The sequence below is a fragment of the Delphinus delphis genome, chromosome 1, assembly GCF_949987515.2.
Source record: "Delphinus delphis chromosome 1, mDelDel1.2, whole genome shotgun sequence".
NCBI classification, from domain to species: Eukaryota; Metazoa; Chordata; class Mammalia; order Artiodactyla; family Delphinidae; genus Delphinus; species Delphinus delphis.
In genome coordinates, this window is record NC_082683.1 from 103,431,412 (window position 1) to 103,453,085 (window position 21,674).

At 38.0% G+C, this 21,674-nt stretch overlaps 1 protein-coding gene across 1 annotated transcript in view; it reads right to left on the reverse strand.

Moving 5' to 3' along the window:
* GDAP2 (ganglioside induced differentiation associated protein 2) overlaps positions 1–21,674 on the reverse strand; it is a 70,948-nt gene that overhangs the window by 38,350 nt on the left and 10,924 nt on the right. The window contains exons 4-5 of the mRNA XM_060027897.1: positions 4,375–4,528; positions 3,876–3,964 (exon numbers count right to left, since the gene is read on the reverse strand). Of these exons, the coding sequence (XP_059883880.1) occupies positions 3,876–3,964; positions 4,375–4,528 (243 nt within the window). The remainder of the gene's footprint in view (positions 1–3,875; positions 3,965–4,374; positions 4,529–21,674) is intronic.

Below are 21,674 nucleotides of genomic sequence, written 5' to 3' on the forward strand. Positions count from 1 at the left end.
CCACATGCCTCAGGGCCAAAAAACCAAAACATAAAACAGAAGCAATACTGTAACAAATTCGATGAGGACTTTAAAAATGGTCCACATTAAAAAAAAAAAAATCTTTAAAATAAAATATATATATTACTAGGGCCTAGTACACCTTAGGAATATGGCAAGCAATCATTCAAAAGTAGTAACTGAATGAACATTTTATGACTCTGATTATCAACCTATTGCTTGCCTTGTTCACTACTGTGTCTTGAGAGCCTAAACAGAGAAGACCCATTTGTTGAAGGACTGAACAAATCTTCCTAATTCTCTTTCTGTCAGGTGACAAATTTTTTCATTTCTCCCTCTATTCTGCTTTAATAATTTTTAAAAAATGAAATAAAAAAAAAACCGATTTTCTTCCATCTTATTTACTTTGACACCAAGTTTTAATGTTTACACAAAATAGTTTCCCAGCGTATAACTGGGGCATTTCCTTTGGAAGACAATGTACGATGCCAACTAGTAACCAAGCTGAATTCCCTCAGCAGCACAGTTCACTCAGAAAAGTAATTCTGCAAAAAGGAGAAAAAAAAAAAAGTGATATCATGGCTATAAGGTTTTGGTACTGTGCACTATTCTTTGCAACCAACTAGGATGCCATGTGCCTAACTTGTAGTAAAAACTCTGTAACTGGTGAGAATGACATGTGTGACATTAAAATTTCCAAACTGAAAACACAATAAGAACACCACCATTGCCTTTTTTCTCACCACTGTATCCTCTTCTATACAGCATAGGACCTAGCATATAGTAGTCACTCAGAGTTCTGTTGAATGAATAAATAACATGATAAATGTATCTAAATGTAGATGTTTCTTTAAGTTTCTTCTGGAGAAGAACTGAACTGCACATGAACTAAGAAAAAAAAGATAAATAACTTAGTATATCTATCATGAAGATATTACTTAGATTTCAAATGAAATAAATTTCAATAATAGTTTAATAAGTAAGAAAGTTTTTGGAACTAAGGACTTAAGAGTTACAGCCTCAGATTTGTTCTTGGCCCATATATGCTACAAAAGCCTAAAAGCCATTTATTTCCCAGATGCTTAGAAAGTATGTGAGCAAAGGGCACAACTGTTTGTGTGTGTGTGTATTTTTTAACGAGATGTTATAGTTCTGCTATTAGATTTAAGGTGTAATAAGTCAAGCAGGTCTTATAACATACAAGTTAACCTGCTTATCTTAAAGCTTTACATTTCCTTTGTGCTAATTAAATTTCTAGAAATTGCTTCATCAAAGTCCCTTATACCTACTTTTTTTCTTTGTAATTTGAGGAGAATTTAATTGAGGGACCATTTACAAAAGCACATGCTGGGTTTCTGGTTGACAATTTCAAGGTAGGAAGAGTGGGCTGGCTTTCTACCCTGTGACAGGCAGAATTCTAAGATGACATCCAAAGAGTCACAACCTGGTTGAATCTCCTGCCCTTGAATGTGGCAGGACCCAGCAGAAGTGAAAAATGTCACTCCTGTGGTTGAGTTACATGGTGTGAGGCACTGGCTGGCTGATGGAAGAAGAGGTTCTCCTGCTGCCCTAGAGGAAGTGGGCTGCCCTGTTGGGAAAGGGTCACGTAGCAGGGAACTTCAGGTGGCCTCTAAGCGCTGTGAGTGGCCCTCGGCTGACAGGCAGCAAGAAAGCAGGGACCTCCAGTCCCACAACTGCAAGAAACTGAATTCTGCCAATAACAACATGAACTTAGAAGTACCCCCCAAGCTCCAGAGATGAACTGTCCGGCCCACACCTAAGTTGTTGCCATGGGAGACCCCGAGCAGAAGTGTCAGCCGAGCCAGACTCCTGACTCATAGGAACTATGGCCTTATACCTACTTCTGATCTTTATCTGCTGTTACTACAATTACTGCTCAAAGCTGACTCCTCTGTGGTACTGTATCAAGTGACTTATCTGAGGGCCACAGAGCCAGAGTTAGACTGGTAGAACTGGGACCAAAAACCAGTCTTCTTGACTACCTTTTCAGAGCCTTTGCTACAAAATGATGGTGTCTCTTTAAATTCTAATCCATATAATTACTTTAATAAAAAATGGAGACATAAAAGGCCTATCTCAAGCTATGAGATATGGGGCACAGGCTAAACGAAAACAGAGAAAGTTAAGACCTGCCAAGAGCCTTGCCAAGGAGAATTATATAAAGGTAGGAACTTTGCTTTGGTAAGGCACCATTCAGAATACATGCAGGCTAGCTGTAACAGTAGTTTCCCACCAAAGCAGTCCTAACTCAAGCATAATGAATTATCTAGTACAACACATAGGTTACTAGACTTGGGAGTCAGAAGGCCTGTATATATGTTCCAAGTCTGCATAACCCTAAGAAAATGATAAATTTCTGAGCCTCTTTATTTGTAAAACAAATACCTAAAACACTACACTACCTAAAACACAAGGCTGTTGAAGAAGTGAAATGGAATTTCTTTTATCCCTTTTTTAATACATATTTCTTCAGCAAGGACCATATGTAAAGCATTCCTGACATATGAAAGTGTTAGAAATACAGAGATGAAAAGATCTCTGGGACATCTCTGGTGGCGCAGTGGTTAAGAATCCACCTGCCAATGCAGGGGACACGGGTTCGAGCCCTGGTCCAGGAAGATCCCACATGCCGCGGAGCAACTAAGCCCATGTGCCACAACTGCTGAGCCTGCGCTCTAGAGCCTGCGAGTCACAACAACTGAGCCTGCGTGCCACAACTACTGAAGCCTGCGCACCTGAAACCCATGCTCTGCAGCAAGAGAAGCCACCATAATAAGAAGCCTATGCACCACAACGAGGAGTGGCCCTTGCTTGCTGCAACTACAGAAAGTTTGCGTGCAGCAACGAAGACCCAACGCAGCCAAAAATAAATAATAAAATAAATAAATTTTTAAAAAACCACCTTTCTATTTCAGATAGTCCTATCTCAAAGGGGAACAAATCTTCCTTGTCACTTGGTCTTAGACCTGTCTTCTACAGTTGGAGATCTTATTTACAATCTTTACAAGGATCTGTGAACTTCCTGAAATAGCATGTAAATTCCCTCTGAATGTGCATTCCTCTGGGAAAAGGGTCCACAGCTTTGTTTCATCAGATGCTCAGTGTAGTTTATGATGAATTCCAAAGAAGTCATAATAGTTAACTAATAGAACTATTGCTCTAAAAATACAGCATGGAATAAGTCCACATGAGACGACTCCATATATTTGGGCACCATATATGCTAAAAGCATGTTCTTCTTTAGGAGAAACACCACTAATGTTTCAAACTGTTTGCCCTGCAGTTTGTCAGTCTCATGAGATATGACAGCCAGAACTAGATGCAAAATTCTAGGTGTGGTCTGAAGCTGTATACAATACAATGAGATCAGGGACTCCCTCGAGCTAAGCATCATATTTTTATATTACATATACAACATTCTGGCTCATAATGATTGAGCCCAGTCTTTTTAAAATCTAAATGCAGGGTTTTATATTCAAATAGCACACGTGAAAGCTACTGCTTAAACGGATAGTGCTGTATCAATCTGATATTACAAAATCTGTTTTGACTTCGTTGTTGCTGCCTGCTAAGATTATTCTGAATTATGATTCAAATACCCAATGCACTGGCCATACTTCTCAGTGGTGTAATTTTCAAACTTAATAGGCAAATTTTCTAAGCCTTTATTCAAATGGATAAAAATGTCAAACCTAGAAAGTAAACTGAGAGCTCTGCAACTTGTCAACACAAACTTCCCACCAGAGTGCCACAATCAGTTAATCAACAAATCTTCTTTGGCTGCAACTATTTAACTAGTGATAAAAAACTTTTTTTAAATTTAATTTATGTACAGTACCCCCAACCTTACTTACGAAGTGCTATGTGTGTTGCATCCTCTAAAGGGTAACCTCGTTTTGCAGAATTGATGACACAGAATCCAACAGAAGACATGGACTGCTCTCTGCAATCAAACAGAAAACACAAAAACTATACTCTAAGCATTCATAATAAATAATAAAAAAGGCAGCTTAACTTCTCCTTCCCTGTACCTTCAATGAATCTACTGTAATATTTAACCCAACTGCACTATGTAAAAATTATATTAATAAATAATTTAACTGCACCATTTGGGGGAAATACATTCCGAGTAAAATGGGAACTAAGTAAAATGGGAATGGGTTAAATTCTCAAGTCACCCAAATGTATTCCTCTTACCCTGCCACGTTTGAGAAGATTATTAATTCTATCTTCAGGGTCCTCTTAAATTATTTAAGTCCCTCAAAATTTGACTTTCATAGCTAGGTTTCATTTTAAAACCAGGGCCTTTACCAGTGTATGGCATGCTATGTCTAGGAACTGAGTTAGCCATACTTTGCCAGCTGAAGTACGTTTCTGTAACAGCTGTATAGGGAACTCTCAGCGGCTGTGCGATAGCGGCTTTTGTACTTAGGTCCCACTGTGTGAATGATGAACCGGGCAGCTAGATTAAATCCTTTTGTCAATTTTGCTTCACCTGTCCGGCAACCTGGGAACAAGGGAGAATATATAAGTCATGGAGCTGTTAGGAAAAAAAAACCCCAGCAAACTAACAGAACAATGCATGAAACAGAGAAAGTATTACGAACTTTGAGAAATTCCAGTTAAAAATATGGCTTGAATACAAACATTTGTTTCTGATCCCAAAAAAGCAATACAACAGGTATAAAAAGAGAGACAAAGAGGATGGGAGAGAACATGAAGCAGAAAAGCATCATTAAAATTTTGGAAGGAATACAGTCAGTGGACTACAAGCAACTGATTTAGCAAAGCAGAGAAACATAACTGCTTGCAGAAATGGGGTGACCAACATGAAGCAAGCTGGTCTGTTCTGAAAGGCAGTGTTGGATTGAAGACAGACTGCTTTGATTCAAATCCTGAATCCACCATGTTCCTGCTGTGACCCTTTGGACAAGCGCTTGGCCTCTCCATGCCTCAATTTCCTATATAAGGGGGATACTAGTAGTACTTACTTCACAGGATTAAATGAGTTAATATATGCAAAGTGCATTCATGCATTAGCTATTATTGTTGTTGTTATTACTACAGAACACTAAAAAGGCTCAGAAATTGGAGGTCCTAAGAACTTCTGAAGGCTATGATGTGAAGTGGGACTAAAAAGAGGAGGCTGAGTTAAAAGTTTGCATAAAAACATTCAAATCTGCAACAACCCCTCCCCCCGCCAGCACAGCAAGGCGATGATTCCTTTACCACCACAGCAACAGGAAGGCTTATTCTTGGGAGATGCTGCACTAGAGCTTCTGGACTCTAAGAACCCCAGGCACAGCTGAAAAGAGGGGATTTGATTAAACTGTTATACTCAACAGTAATGGCTCTAGATCTCTGCTCCTAACTGGCTTCCAAAACAGACATCCATGATTATACCCCTGAAAGATTCCCTTCCAGGAGACTAAGAGGCTCAAACCAAAGGACCTACAGATTCTGATAAATGAGGGATGTTCTCCCAATGAAACAGCAGGGCTCCTGCTCATCATCTGCTTCAAGATCCACCAAGCCCATGCACACAGAGCTTCCCAGTACCTTCTCAATTCCTCTCCCTTGAATATGCTAACACTCGAGGATCACCAGGAAGTGAGGAAAGCCTCTCAGAAATGGGGTGTGTGTGGGGGGCACAAATGCTAAAAAAAAATAGGCAATTTAGGGAAGGAAACTTAAAAAACAAGCCAAAAAACTCCCAACACTATAATTAATACTCTCAGAGAGGTGAGAGAAGACATAGTATGTCTGAAACATAACCAGAATGTTATGAAAAACAGAATATTCAGAGAAGAGGAAAAAGCACTTATCTAATTGTTATAGCCAAGTGAAAAATATGACAGCAGAAATAAAAAGTTCCATAGATGGGTTAAAGCTAAAGTTGAGGAAACCTTCCAGAAAATAAACAGATGGAAAATAAGAGGTAACAGATATAAAACCTGGAGGATGAAATGGGAGGTACAGCATCCAATTAAGTTTCTTCAAAGACAGAACAGAGAATACAGAGGGAAGGAAATTATTAAAAAAAAAAAACAAGAAATTTCCCATAATGGAAAGATATGAGTTTCTAGACTCAAAGAGCCCATGGAATAACCAAACCAGACCAAGCCACATCACTTAAATTATTTAAATCACTTAAATTTCAATTAAAAAACATCAGAAATAAAGATGAGATCATAAAGTTTCCAGAAAAGAAACCAGTAACATATGAAGAATCAGGAGTAATAACATGAGATTTTTCAAGAGCAATAATGAAAATAGAAAACAATGGAGCAATGCCTTCAAAAATCTGGAAAATAATTTCTAACGTAGAATTTTATTTCCACCCAAACTATAATTTAGGACTATAAATTGTTGCTAAAACCATTATGTGAATGTACAATGAGGAACTAGATACTCATAGAGCCTAAACACCATCTTATTGATTACCTTTCAGCCCCAAAGGATAAAATATAACTGTACAAATGGAAGGATCAAACTGTCATCACTCTAATCTGGAGCGCCTCTTAATAACGGTCCACTAACAGGTCAATCAGATTTCATGTATCTTCTAATATGAGACAATATTAAGTACACAACACAACATCACCTATGAAATATTTTAGCCAAACTTGATTCCATTAGATATAACTTCCAGTTTAGAGGAAATACAAGGGATAAAGCAATAAACTAAATGGTACCTCAGGTGAATCAGATATATCCAGAAGGTGGGATATCTTGAAACACATCTTGGCCTAATTCACTCAAACAAGTCATATTTCCCTCAAATCTTCTTTTCTCTATGCTAATCCTAGCTCTTTAAACTATTCCTTCAAATAATATGGTTTCCACAATGTCTACTATGCTAATCATTTTCTTTTAGGTATATCCCAGTTTATCACTCTTAAAAAGTAATAACAAAAATAAGATGAAAACTATGCAGCATGGGGTCCTAACAGGACAGAATAAATAACAGCCTCTCTTGACTTTGATGCTGTACTTTTCCCCTCAGCTTTACTGAGGCATAACTGACATATAACATTGTGTAATTATTGTGGTAACCATTTCACAATATATACATATATCAAATGACCATGTTTAAGGTGTACAACATGGTCATTTGATATATGTATGTATTGTGAAATGATTACCACAATAAGGTCAGTTAACGCATCTATCACCTCAAATAACTACTCTTCTTTATAGAGAGAACACTTCAGATCTACTCTCTTAACAACCTTCAAGTATGTAATAGTGTTATTGATTATAATCACCAAGCTGTACAACTTTAGTATTTATATTATAGCCTGAAGTTTGTTCCTTTGACCAACATGTCATTTCCCCCACCCCTGTCAACCACAATTCTATTCTCTGTTTCTATGACTTCAGCTTTTTTCAGATTCAATATATAAATGAGATCATTCAATATGCCTTTGACTTTATTTCACTTGGCATAACACCATCAAAGTCATGCATATTGTTGCAAATGGCAGGATTTCCTTTTTTATGGCTGAAAAATATTCCACTGTGTATACTATATATTATATAATATGTACACACACATAGTTTATACATACACACACCACCACCACTACATTTTCTTTATTCACTCATCCATCAATGGACACTTAGGTTGTTTCCATGTCTTGGCTATCATAAATAATGCTGCAATGAACACTGGGGTGCAGATACCTCTTTGAGATAATGATTTCATTTTCTCTGGATTTACACCCAGAAGTGGAATTTCTGGACAATACAGTAATTCCATTTAAATTCTTTTGAGGAACCTCCATACTGTTTTCCATAACAGCTATCCCAATTCACATACTTACCATGAGTGCACAACAGTTCCCTTTTCTCCACATCCTTAACAGCATGTTATCTCATTTTTAAAATAATAGCCATTCTAACAGGTGTGTGGTGATATTTCACTGTGGTTTTTTTTTTTTTTTTTTTTTTTTGCGGTACGTGGGCCTCTCACTGTTGTGGCCTCTCCCGTCGTGGAGCACAGGCTCCGGACGTGCAGGCTCAGCAGCCATGGCTCATGGGCCCAGCCGCTCTGCGGCATGTGGGATCTTCCCGGACTGGGGCACGAACCTGTGTCCCCTGCATCAGCAGGCGGACTCTCAACCGCTGTGCTGCCAGGGAAGCCCTTCACTGTGGTTTTTATTGAGCACCTTTGTATGCACCTATTGGCCATCTGTGTCTTATTTGGGAAAATGCCTCTTCTTGTGCTGTACAGAAGCTTTTTAGTTTGATGTAGTCGCATTTGTTACTGTTCTGATTATTATAGCCTTGTAGTATAGTTGGAAATCAGGAAATGTGTTGCTTCTGGCTTTGCTCCTCTTTCTCAAGATTGTTTTGCCTATTTGGGGTCTTCTGTAGTCCCATACAAATTTTAGGATTCTTTTATCTATTTCTGTGAAAAATACCATTGGAGTTTTGATAGGGATTGCACTGAATCTATAGATGGTTTTGAGTAGTACAGATATTTTAACAATATTCTTTCAATCAATGAACACAGGCTATCTTTCCATTTATGTCTTATGTCTTCTTCAATTTCTTTCATCAATGTTTTATAGTTCTCAGGGTACCGATCTCTTACCTATTCACTAAATTTATTAGTAAGAATTTTATTCTTTTTGATGCTACTGTAAAATGGGATTGTTTTCAGAATTTCATTTTCAGGTGGTTCATTGTTACTGTATAGAAATGCAACTGATTTTTGCATGTTGATTTTGTATCCTGCAACTTTACCGGATTTACTAGTTCTAACAGTTGTTTTTTTTTTTTTTTGCAGTATGCGGGCCTCTCGCTGCGGTGGCCTCTCCCATTGTGGAGCACAGGCTCCGGATGCACAGGCTCAGCGGCCATGGCTCACGGGCCTAGCCACTCCACGGCATGTGGGATCCTCCCGGACCGGGGCATGAACCCATGTCCCCTGCATCAGCAGGCGGACTCTCAACCACTGCGCCACCAGGGAAGCCCCTTCTAACAGTTTTTTGGTGGAGTCTTTACAATTTTCTCTAAATAAGATCATGTTACCTTCAAACAGTAATAATTTTACTTCTTTTCTGATTTGGATGCCTTTTGTTTCATTTTCTTGCCTAATTGCTCTGGATATGTTAAAGTATGTTCCCTCTACATTGAACATGTTTAGAATTTTTATCAAGAAAAAGGTGATGAATTTTGTCAAACGTTTTTTCTTCATCTATTGAGGGGATTATATAATTTTCACTCTTCATTCCGTTAATGTGGTGTATCACATTTATTGACTTGTGTACGTTGAACCATCCTTTCATCCCAAGGATAAATTCCACTTGATCACAGTGTGTGATTCTTTTAAAGTGCTGCTGTATTGTTTGCTACTATTTCGTTGAGAATTTTTGCATCTATATTCATCAGAGATATAGGCCTGTAGTTTTCTTTTCTTGCAGTGTCCTTTTTTTTCTTAGAATTAGAAAAACTTTATTATGCAATCATACATCAATTTTTTTGTATTTAATGAACCAATAAAAATCCTCTGTAAAATTATAACTACTAATGATTCCTTTAATAGGAATGTTATTTTAGAATTAATTTTTATTTTTTTAATATCTTTATTGGAGTATAGTTGCTTTACAATGTTGTGTTAGTTTCTGTTGCACAACAAAGTGAATCAGCTATAAGTATACATATATCCCCTATCCCCTCTCTCCTCAGCCTCCCTCCCACCCTCCCTATCCCACTCCTCTACATCGTCACAAAGCATCGAACTGATCTCCCTGTGCCATGCAGCTGCTTCCCAACAGCCATCCATTTTACATTTGGTAGTGTATATATGTCAATGCAACTCTCTCACTTCGTCCCAGTTTCCCCTTCCCCCCATGTCCTCAAGTCCATTCTCTACGTCTGGTCCTTTATTCCTGTCCTGCCACTAGGTTCATCAGTACCGTTTTTTAGATTCCATATATGTGTGTTAGCATACACTATTTGTTTTTCTTTTTCTGAGTTACTTCACTCTGTATGACAGACTCTAGGTCCATCCACCTCACTACAAATAATTCAATTCATTCCTTTTTATGGCTGAGTAATATTCCATTGTATACATGTGACACATCTTCTTTATCCATTCATCTGTCGATGGACACAAAGGTTGCTTCAATATCCTAGCTATTGTAAACAGAGCTGCAGTGAACATTGGGATACATGTCTCTTTTTGAATTATGGTTTTCTCAGGGTATATGCCCAGTAGTGGGATTGCTGGGTCATATGGTAGTACTTATTTTAGTTTTTTAAGGAGAACTATACTCCATACTGTTCTCCATAGTGGCTGTATCAATTTACATTCCCGTCAACAGTGCAAGAGGGTTTCCTTTCTCCACACCTTCTCCAGCATTTATTGTTTGTAGATTTTTTGATGATGGCCATTGTGACGGGTGTGAGGTGATATCTCATTGTGGTTTTGATTTGCATTTCTCTAATGATTAGTGATGCTGAGCATCTTTTCATGTGTTTGTTGGTAATCTGTATGTCCTCTTTGGAGAAATGTCTATTTAGGTCTTCTGCCCATTTTTGGATTGGGTTGTTTGTTTTTTTGATATTGAGCTGCATGAGCCGCTTCTCTATTTTGGAGATTAACCCTTTGTCAGTTGATTCGTTTGCAAATATTTTCTTCCATTCTGAGGCCTTTTTATCTTGTTTATGGTTTCCTTTGCTGTGCTAAAGCTTTTAAGTTTCCTTAGGTCCCATTTATTTGTTATTTTACTTCCATTACTCTGGGGGAGGTCAAAAAAAACCTTGCTGTGATTTATATCAAAGGGTGTTGTGCCTATGTTTTCCTCTAAGAGTTTTACAGTGCCTGGCCTTACACTTAGGTCTTCAATCCACTTTGAGTTTATTTTTGTGTATGGTGTTAGGAAGTGTTCTAATTTCATTCTTTTACATGTAGCTGTCCAGTTTTCTCAGCTCTACTTATTGAAGAGGCTGTCTTTTCTCCATCGTATATTCTTGCCTCCTTTGTCAACGATAAGGTGGCCAGATGTGTGTGGGTTTCTCTTTGGGCTTTCCAACCTGTTCCATTGATCTATATTTCTGTTTTTGTACCAGTACCCTACTGTCTTGATTAGAGTACCTTTTAGTATAGTCTGAAAACAGGGAGCCTGATTCCTCCAGCTCCATTTTTCTTCCTCAAGATTGCTTTGCCTATTCGGGGTCTTTCATGTTTCTATACAAATTGTAAAACTTTTTGTTCTAGTTCTGTGAAAAATGCCATTAGTAATTTTATAGGGATTGCATTGAATCTGTAGGTTGCTTTGGGTAGTATAGTCATTTCCACAATGTTGATTCTTCCAGTCCGAGAACATGGTATACCTTTCCACCTGTTTGTATTGTCTTTGATTTCTTTCATCAGTGTCTTATAATTTTCTGCATACACATCTTCTGTCTCCTTAGGTAGGTTTATTCCTAGGTATTTTATTCTTTTTGCTGCAATAGTAAATGGGAGTGTTTCTTTGATTTCTCTTTCTGATATTTTTGTTGTTAGTGTATAGGAATGCAAGAGATTTCTTTTTTTTTTTTTTGTGGAGAAAGAATTTTTTTTTTGACAGTTTAAGGCCCCTCTTTAATTACATCTCTGTTCTTTTCATTTCACCAGATAAAAGAGTTTTTCAACCCCTCTCAGTAATAACCCAATGTTCAAGAACCATAAATACTAGGAAATTATTCCACATTTGCTCATTAATTCATGTGTTTTCATTCAACTAATGCAGCAAGAGTCTAGTGTGTGCAAATATCATGGGAACAACTTACTTGTCCCTCTACTCACCATTCTGTATCGTAGGCCCCGATTTTCCTACTTTGTATTCAGTTAAATGGCAAACAGCCAACTGCCATCCTTAGGATAATAACCATATTGCTTTACACCATTAATATATTGTCTTCCTCCTTCTCATCTCTAGTATCACGAACCTCAGTCTCTATAGTCTTCGGAATGCAAGAGATTTCTGTGCATTAATTTTGTATCCTGCTACTTTACCAAATTCATTGATTAGCTCTAGTAGTTACCTGGTAGCATCTTTAGGATTTTCTATGTATAGTATCATGTCAGCTGGAAAGAGTGACAGTTTTACTTCTTCTTTTCCAATTTGTATTCCTTTTATTTCTTTTTCTTCTCTGATTGCTCTAAAACTTCCAAAACTATGTTGAATAATAGTGGTGAGAGTGGGCAACCTTGTCTTGTTCCTGATCTAGAGGAAATGCTTTAAGTTTTTCACCATTGAGAATGATGTTGGCTGTGGGTTTGTCATATATGGCCTTTATTATGTTGAGGTAGGTTCCCTCTATGCCTACTTTCTGGAGAGTTTTATCATAAATGGGTGTTGAATTTTGTCAAAAGCTTTTTCTGCATCCAATGAGATTATCCTATGGTTTTTATCCTTCAGTTTTTTAATATAGTGTAGCACATTGATTGATTTGCATATACTGAAGAATCCTTCCATTCATGGGATAAACCCCACTTGATCATGGTGTATGATCCTTTTAATGTGCTGCGGGATTCTGTTTGCCATTATTTTGTTGAAGATTTTTGCATCTATGTTCATCAATGATATTGGCCTGTAGTTTTTTTTGTGACATCTTTGTCTGGTTTTGGTATCAGGGTGATGGTAGCCTCATAGAATGAGTTTGGGAGTGTTCCTCCCCCTGCTATATTTTGGAAGAGTTTAAGAAAGACAGATGTTAGCTCTCCTCAAAATGTTTGATAGAATTCACCTGTGAAACCATTTGGTCCTGGGCTTTTGTTTATTGGAAGATTTTTAATCACAGTTTCAATTTTAGTGCTTGTGATTGGTCTGTTCATGGTTTCTATTTCTTCCTGGATCAGTCTTGGAAGGTTATACTTTTCTAAGAATTTGTCCATTTCCTCCAGGTTGCCCATTTTATTGGCATATAGTTGATTGTAGTAGTCTCTCATGATCCTTTGTATTTCTGCAGTGTCACTATTACTTCTCCTTTTTCATTTCTAATTCTGTTGATTTGAGTCTTCTCCCTTTTTTCTCCTGATGAGTCTGGCTAATGGTTTATCAATTTTGTTTACCTTCTCAAAGAACCAGCTTTTAGTTTCATTGATCTTTGCTACTGTTTCCTTCATTTCTTTTTCATTTATTTCTGATCTGATCTGTATGATTTCTCTCCTTCTGCTAAATTTGGGGTTTTTTTGTTCTTCTTTCTCTAACTGCTTTAGGTTAAGTTATTTGAGATTTTTCTTGTTTTTTGAGGTAGGATTGTATTGCTGTAAACTTCCCTCTTAGAACTGCTTTTGCTGCATCCCATAGGTTTTGAGTCGTCGTGTTTTCATTGTCATTTGTTTCTAGGTATTTTTTAATTTCCTCTTTGACTTCTTCAGTGATCTCTTGGTTGTCTAGTAGCTTATTGTCTAGCCTCCATGTGTTTGTATTTTTTACAGTTTTTTTCCTGTAATTGATATCTAGTCTCACAGCATTGTGGTTGGAAAAGATGCTTGATATTTCAATATTCTTAAATTTACCAAGGCTTGATTTGTGACCAAAGATGTGATCTATCCTGGAGAATGTTCTGTGTCTACTTGAGAAGAAAGCATATTATATTGGTTTTGGATGGAATGTCCTATAAATATCAAATTAAGTCCATCTGGTCTAATGTGTCATTTAGAGCTTGCATTTCCTTACTTATTTTCTGTTTGGATGATGAGTCCATGGGTGTAAGTGGGGTGTTAAAATCACCTACTATTATTGTGTTACTGTTGATTTCCCCTTTTATGGCTGTTAGCATTTGCCTTATGCATTGAGGTGCTCCTATGCTGGGTGCATAGATATTTACAATTGTTATATCTTCTTGGATTGATCCCTTGATCATTGTCCTTCCTGGTCTCTTGTAGTAGTCTTTATTTTAAAGTCTATTTTTTCTAATATGAGTATTATTATTCCAGCTCTCTTTTGACTTCCACTTGCACGGAATATCTTTTTCCATAACTTCACTTTCAGTCTTTATGTGTCCCTAGGTGTGAAGTGGGTCTCTTGTAGACAGCATATATATGGATCTTGTTTTTGTATCCATTCAGCCAGTCTGTGTCTTTTGTTTGGGGCATTTAATCCATTTACATTTAAGGTAATTATTGATATGTATGTTCCTATTTCCATTTTCTTAATTGTTTTGGGTTTGTTTGTGTTAAGACTTTTCCTTCTCTTGTATTTCCTGCCTAGAGAAGTTCCTTTAGCATTTGTTGTAAAGCTGGTTTGGTGATGCTGAATTCTTTTAACTTTTCCTTGTCTGTAAAGGTTTTAACTTATCTGTTCAATCTGAATGAGATCCTTGCTGGGTAATCTTGGCTGTAGGTTTTTCCCTTTCATTACTATAAATATATCTTGCCACTCCCTTCTGGTCTGTAGAGTTTCTGCTGAAAGATCAGCTGTTAACCTTATGGGGATTCCCGTGTATGTTATTTGCTGCTTTTCCCTTGATGCTTTTAATATTTTTTCTTTGGGTTTCCTCTTTGTTAGTTTGATTAATACGTGTCTTGACATGTTTCTCCTTGGGTTTATCTTGTATGGGACTCTCTGTGCTTCCTGGACTTGACTGACTACTTCTTTTCCTATGTTGGGGAAGTTTGCAACTCTAATCTCTTCAAATATTTTCTCAGACTCTTTTTTTTCTTTTTCTACTGGGACACCTACAATTCGAATGTTGGTGTGCTTAATGTTGTCCCAGATGTCTCTGAGACTGTCCTCCATTTTCATTCTTTTTTCTTAATCTGCTCTGTGGCAGTTGTCTCCACCATTCTATCTTCCAGCTCACTTATCTGTTCTTCTGCCTCATTTATTTTGCTATTGATTCCTTCTAGAGTATTTTTAATTTCAGTTATTGTGTTGTTCATTACTGTTTGTTTGCTCTTTAGTTCTTCTAGGTCCTTGTTAAATGTTTCTTGTATTTTCTCTATTTTCTAGATTGTGGATCATCTTTACTACCATTACTCTGAATTCTTTTTCAGGTAGTTTGCCTATTTCCTCTTTATTTATTTGGTCTTGTGGGCTTTTACCTTGCTTCTTTACCTGTAAGATATTTCTCTGTGTTCTCATTTTACCTAATTTACAGTGTTTGAGGTCTCCTTTCCCTAGGTTGCAGGATCATAGTTCCTCTTGCTTCTGTTCTCTGCCCCCAGTGGTTAAGGTTGGTCCAGTGTCTTGTGTAGGCTTCCTGATAGGAGGGACTGATGCCTGCGCTCTGGTGGGTGGAGCTGAGTCTTTTTTCCACTGATGAGCAAGGCCAGGTCAGGTGGTGTGTTTTGGGGTGTCTGTGAGTTTAGTATGAGTTTAGGTAGTCTGTGTGCTGATGGGTGGGTTTGTGTTCCTGTCTTGTTTGTTGTTTGCTGGGAGCAGCTGGGAGCTGCTGGCAGTTGGGTGGAGATGGGTGTTGGATTCAGATGGAGGCTTCCGTGACATCTCTCAGTGATTAATCTTCCTTGGAGCCAGGAATTCTGTAGTGTTCCAGCACCCTGGACTCAGTGCTCCCAATCCAGAGCCTCTGGCCCAACTTCTGGTCGAGGGACCAAGACCCCACAAGTCGCTCATCCCGGCAATAAAGGGGATAAAAAAAAAAAACTAACAAAACCCCAGACATATGCTATAAATTAAAATCAAACAATCAGAAACAGAAACAAGGAAGCACACACACACACAAAAGAAAGAAAAATAGAACCAAATAAATCAAATAGCAAGATAACAACCAGACAAACAAAAGAACCCAAGAATGAAATCAAACAATTAAGAAGAAAGGTGACAAAAAGCAAGAAACAAAACCAAAGCAGAGTGCCAACTGAAGAATGAAGCAAAGAAACAGAACAAACTGACAAAAATGATATAAAAAAAGAAAAAGAGAAAGGGGAAAGATGACAGGACAACAGAAAAGCAATGTAGAAACAAATATAAAAAAAAATAGAAAGTATATTTTAGAAAAAAAAGACAAACAAAACCCTGGAGAAATGGTAAAAACAAAATCAAACAAAAAGAGAAACAAGGAACACAAACACACATAAAAGAAACAAAAACAGAACAACCAGACAAACAGAAGAACTCAAAAATGAAATCAAACAATTAGGATTAAAACTAACAAAAACACATAACCTAAAAACAAAACCAAAGCAGTGTGACCACTAAAGAATAAAGCAAGGAAACAGAACTTATAAAAATGATTAAAAAAATAACAATAAAATAAAATAAAAAGGGAAAAAACACAGACAACAGAAAAGCAAAGTAGAAACAGAAATATATACATTAAAAAAGGAAAATTTATTAAAGAAAAAGGAAAAAAATTAGGGAAAAGAACACAGAAAAGTAAAAACAGAAATGTATAAAAAAAATAGAAAGTAAAAATATGTTATAAAACATGGAGATCCCAAAAGAGTAAAAAAACAAAACAAAAAAACCTAAAACCAAAAAAAACCAAAAAAAAAAAAGCTAGAACCAAGAACAGAATGAATCAAAACATAATGAAATTAATAGCAATAATTATGTGTCCCTGACATCTCTGCCGTAAGTGTCCTTGCATATGCCGTGAGCTAGAGCCCACCTCCGCCTCCCCAAGAGGCTCTCCTCTGCCTCTGGGCTGGTCTCTAGACCTTCTGTGGGCCCTGTGGGCACCACTCAGACTCTGATCTGGCCCAATTCCTGCATGTGCTGCCCCCAACGTCCACAGCTGCCAGAGCTAGACCATTTTCATTTGTGGGAACACTCATTGTCTACTCAGATATTCCTTAGATGCAGGATCTACCTAGCTGATTGCAGGGATTTAGTCTGCAGCTTGTACAGCTGATGGAAGGATTTTTGATCTTCCTTAGTCACCCCGTCCCGGGGGTTCAGCTCTGGTTTCATTCCCACCTCTGCGTGTGGTCCACCCACAGGAGTCTGGTCCTGAGGCTGCCTTGGAGCTCTAGGGTCTGCCCCCGTGAGGACCAGGTGCAGAGGTGGTATGACTGCTTGGATCATGGGAGCCCTTACAGCCCCAAATGCACAGGGAAGCTGCCAGCCACAGGCACAAGAGATATGGTCGTAGTGAGGGCCTTTTCTGGCGCCCGGCATAAGGCACATGAGGGCCAGCCCTGGCCAGGGTTTTCCTGGCACCCGGCAGCAGGTGTGCAAGGGCCAGCCCTGAGAGGGTTTTTTTGCCCTGCAGCCAGCACGTGAGGGCCAGCCCTCATGGGGCTTTGTTTATTGCTTGGCAGCCAGCGCACAGAGCCAGCCTTGAGTGGGCTTCTTTTATTGTCGTCAGCAGGCACTGGCATGTAGGGAGAGAGAGGTTACAATGGTGGCTCCTGCCCCCTCTTGTGACTCAGCAATAGCGCCCTGCTTCCATGGCAGTCCAGTCTTCCTCCACAGGCATTCCCTGCTGCAGATTTCCTCCCTCCTGTCCCCTCAGTCTGTCTCCCCACAGTCCACAGCAGTTCTCACTCTGGGCCTGTTCTCCAATCCCCAAGCACCAGCTCCCAGCCCCCTTGCACACCTGTGAATACACGTCCCAGTCCGGGGCACATAGGGCTGAGGTATGGACCATCTGTGTACTTCTCACTCTGTCCCGTCTGCCACAGATTGGCCGCTTCACCTTCTTCTGACATCCTCAAATGCTGCCCTTCTGTCTCAATCGATTTCCCTGTCGGAGAGGGGGGTTTCCCCGAATTCGGGCATCTCTCCTCTGCTTCAGCTCCCCCGACCCAGAGTGCAGGTCCTGTCCTACTTCCTCTCCTTCTCCTTCTCCCTTCTTTTTTCCGTCCTACACAGTTATGCAGGGATCTTTATAGTCCTTTCTAGTGTCCAAGGTCTTCTGCTGGTTTTCAGCCAGTGTTCTGTGAGAACTGTTGCATCTACAGATGTATTCCTGATGCATCTGTAGAGAGAGATGAACTCCATGTCCACTTACTCCTCTGCCATCTTGAATCTCTCTTCTTGTAGCATCCTTATCTGGCTTTGGTATCGGGGTAGTGCTGTCCCTGTCAAATGAATTTGGAAGCGTTCACTCCTCTTCAACTTTTTCACAGAAGAAATTGAGAAGAATTGGTATTAATTCTTCTCTATATGTATATGTATGGTAGAATTCACCGGGGAAGCCATCAGGTTGTGGGCTTATTTTTGTTGGAAAGTTTTTGATTGTTGATTCAAGTCTCCTTACTCCTTTCGTCTGTTCAGATTTTCTGTTCCATCATGGTTCAGTCTTGTTAGGTTGCATGTTTGCTAGGAAGTTATCTGTTTCTTCTAGGTTATCCAATATGTTGGCAAATAATTGTTCATAGTAGTCTCTTATAATCTTTTGTCTTTCTATGGTGTTAGCTGTAACATCTCCACTTTCATTTAGAATTTTGAGTCCTTTATTTCCCCATGGTTAGTCTAGCTAAACATTTGTCTCTCTTCTTTAAAAGCCAACTCTTTTTGTTGCTTTTTTCCTATTGTCTTTCTAGTTTCTATTTCTTTTATTTCTGCTCTAATATTTACTATTTCCTTCCCTCTGCTAACTATAGGCTTAGATTGACCTTTTTTTTCTAACTCCTTGAGGTTTAAAATTAGGTTGTTTGAGCTGTTCTTTTCTTCTAATGTAGGCATTTAGTGATATAAATTTCTCTTAGAACTGGTTTAAAACATTTTTTTTTTTTTACATCCCATAAGTTTCGCATGTTGTATCTTCCTTTTCATTGTCTCAAGATAATTTCTGATTTCCCTTCTGATTTCTTCTTTGATCCAATGGTTTTTCAGGAGCATACTGTTGAATTTCCACATATTTGTGATTTTTTTCATTTTCTTTTTGTTATTGATTTCTAGTTTCACACAACTGTGGTTAGAAAAGATTCCTGACATGACCTCAGTCTTCTTAAATTTGGTAAGATTTGCTTTCTGGCCCAATATGATTTGTCATGGAGAATGTCCCATGTATGCTTGAGGAGAATGTATATTCTGGCGCTGTTGGATGGAATATTCTGTATATGTCTTAGGTTCATTTGGACCATAGTGTTATTCAGGCCTTCTGTTTCCTTACTAATTTTCTGTCTGGATGATCTATCCAATATTTATAGTGGGGTATTGAGGTCCCTAATTATTACTGTATTTCCATCTATTTCTCCATTCAGTTCTATTAATATTTGCCTTAAATACTTAGGTGCTTCAATGTTGGGTGCACATATATTTACAATTGTTATATTCTCTTGATGAATTGACCCCTGGACCATATAGTGACCTCTGTCTCTTGTGACCAATTCTGACTGAAAGTCTATTTTATCTGATGTAAGTATAGCCACTCTTACTCTCTTTTGGTTTCCATTTGCATGGAATATCTTTTTTTATCCATTCACTTCCAGCCTGTATGTGTCATTAAAGCTAAAGTGAGTCTCTTGTAGGCAGCATATTGTTGGATTCTTTTTCTTTTTTTTTTTTATCCTTCATCCCCTCTGTGTCTTTTGGTTGGAGAATTTAGTCCTTTAGCATTTAAAATAATTACTAATAGGTAATTACTGTCATTTTGCTAATTGTTTTCTGAGTATTTTTTTAAGTCTCCTATCCTTTGTTCCTCTCTTGCTGTCTTACTTTAATTTTTTTTTAAAACTGATATGCTTTAACTCCTTTATCTTTTTTGTATCTATCATAGGTTTTATTCTTTGTGGTTACCACAAGGTTTACATTAAACATCTTATAAATATAACAGTTTATTTTAAGCTGATTACAAACCTTCACTTGTGATGCTGTGCAATGATGCATCTGATACTGTTAGTGTTTTCAGTAGAAATGATGCATTATCATCTCGGAGTCTAGTCAGTTAAAATCCCAGGGAACTTCTATTCATTCATTCATCAGCTACTGAAAGGATGCCTTTACTATACTTGGTACTGGGAACATGGAGGCCAATAAGACATATGGTTCCTGTCCTCAAGGAGTTCAAAGTTTAACGGGGACATAATAATTATATAAACAATTCACAAAATTACAATTGTGCTAAGAGCACCAAAGAGAAGTACCACAGGTTGGGAGCATATACCATGAGCGATTCTGAAGTGAAAGGAAGAAGTGCTCTGAGGAAGAGATATAAGCAAAGACTTAAGATTAAGAGTTAAGAATTGAGAGAAAGAACAACAGCACATTGCAAAATTGAAAAGGAGCTGGATGACAAGGCAATGAGAGATCAGTCTGGTTCAAGTACATTGAGGAAGGTAAAAGGGGACCTGGAAGTAAGTGAGTGAGATCTTGCAAGAACTTGGAGAACAGTTTAAGGAGTTAGGACTTAAAGTGTAATGAGAGGCCACTAAATGGTTTGAAGCAGGGGAGTAATGAGAAGGGATTTACAGTTTAAAAAGCAAATACTTACTACGTGTGGAAAACAGATTCAAGTAAAGAATGGTTGTAGGAGACCAATTGGGAGGGAGGCAATGGCTGTAGTCCAGGCAGGGGATGACGCAGCACAGGCTAGGCTGGAGGTGGTGGTAATACAGAGAGATTCAAGATCTATTTAGGGCTTGATGACAGACTTTATGTGGGGAATAAGGAAGAGGAAAGTGTTAATGCTAAAGTTTTTTTGCATGAAAAATGGAGGAGATGATAATGCCATTTTACTGAGAAAGCAAATTCTTATATAAAAAGTGTTGTCAGACTGGGCTTCCCCATCCTGAACTTGGGTAATTAATGTTTTCAACTTACTGCAAGACCTTTATATTCATCCTTGTTGATTTTTTCATTTCTTTGGCTCATACTTCCAGTCGGTTCGGATATTTCAAAATCTTTAGTCTATCATCCAATGTCTCCTATAAATCCTCCCAGCTTTTTATCATCTACAAATTTGGTAAGTCATACTTTGTAATCATTTACTAAGTTGTTGTTAAGCATGTAAAAAGAGGACAGAATTAAGTACTCAGCCCTTCAGTGCATCCTTAATAATCTCTCTTCAGGGTGGCACTGGTTCATTAAGCAATACAACTGAGGAGTGTAACCAGCACCAGCAATAACACTGAACACTGAGGATGTGCCTAGCACTTAATGTCCATTATTTAATTTATTCTTCATGAAATTAATTTTTTCCATCCTCAAATACTCATTGAGCTCTTGTTATGTGTCAGGAACTAAGATAGGGACTATCATCATCCCCATTTTAGAGATAAGGAAACTCAGGCTCAGAGGTGAAGTAACTGGCCCTAAGTAACACAGTTAGTAAAGGACAGAGTTATAATATGAACCCCAGCTTGGAGACCCTCCAAACATATGCTGCTAAAAATTGAGTTTTTATTTTGTATACTTAAATTTTATATTTTTTTAATTCATAAGTCCAGCTCTAAGGTGTAAGTGAGCGTGTGCGCTCATTAGGAATTTTTCCAGACCAGTTTCTCTGTTACTTATATCAAAGAACTTCTCAGTATTATCTCTAATACATATTATAATTTCTACATATTCTTCATGGCATCATGTTTTTAGTTAAACTGAGGGCTTTTTCCCACATCTACCCTCACAAAGTTCAGTTTCTTGATCAGATAAACAATTCTTCTCTCTTTATCTCTTCTTTCATGGTCAGCATTATAAATGATCCTGTTCAAATTCTAATATCTTTATTAGGTTAAAAACCAATTGTTTGTAGACGTCTAAGAAACGAAGATTTTTTTTATATAGGTGGGATTTGCTGTTTAC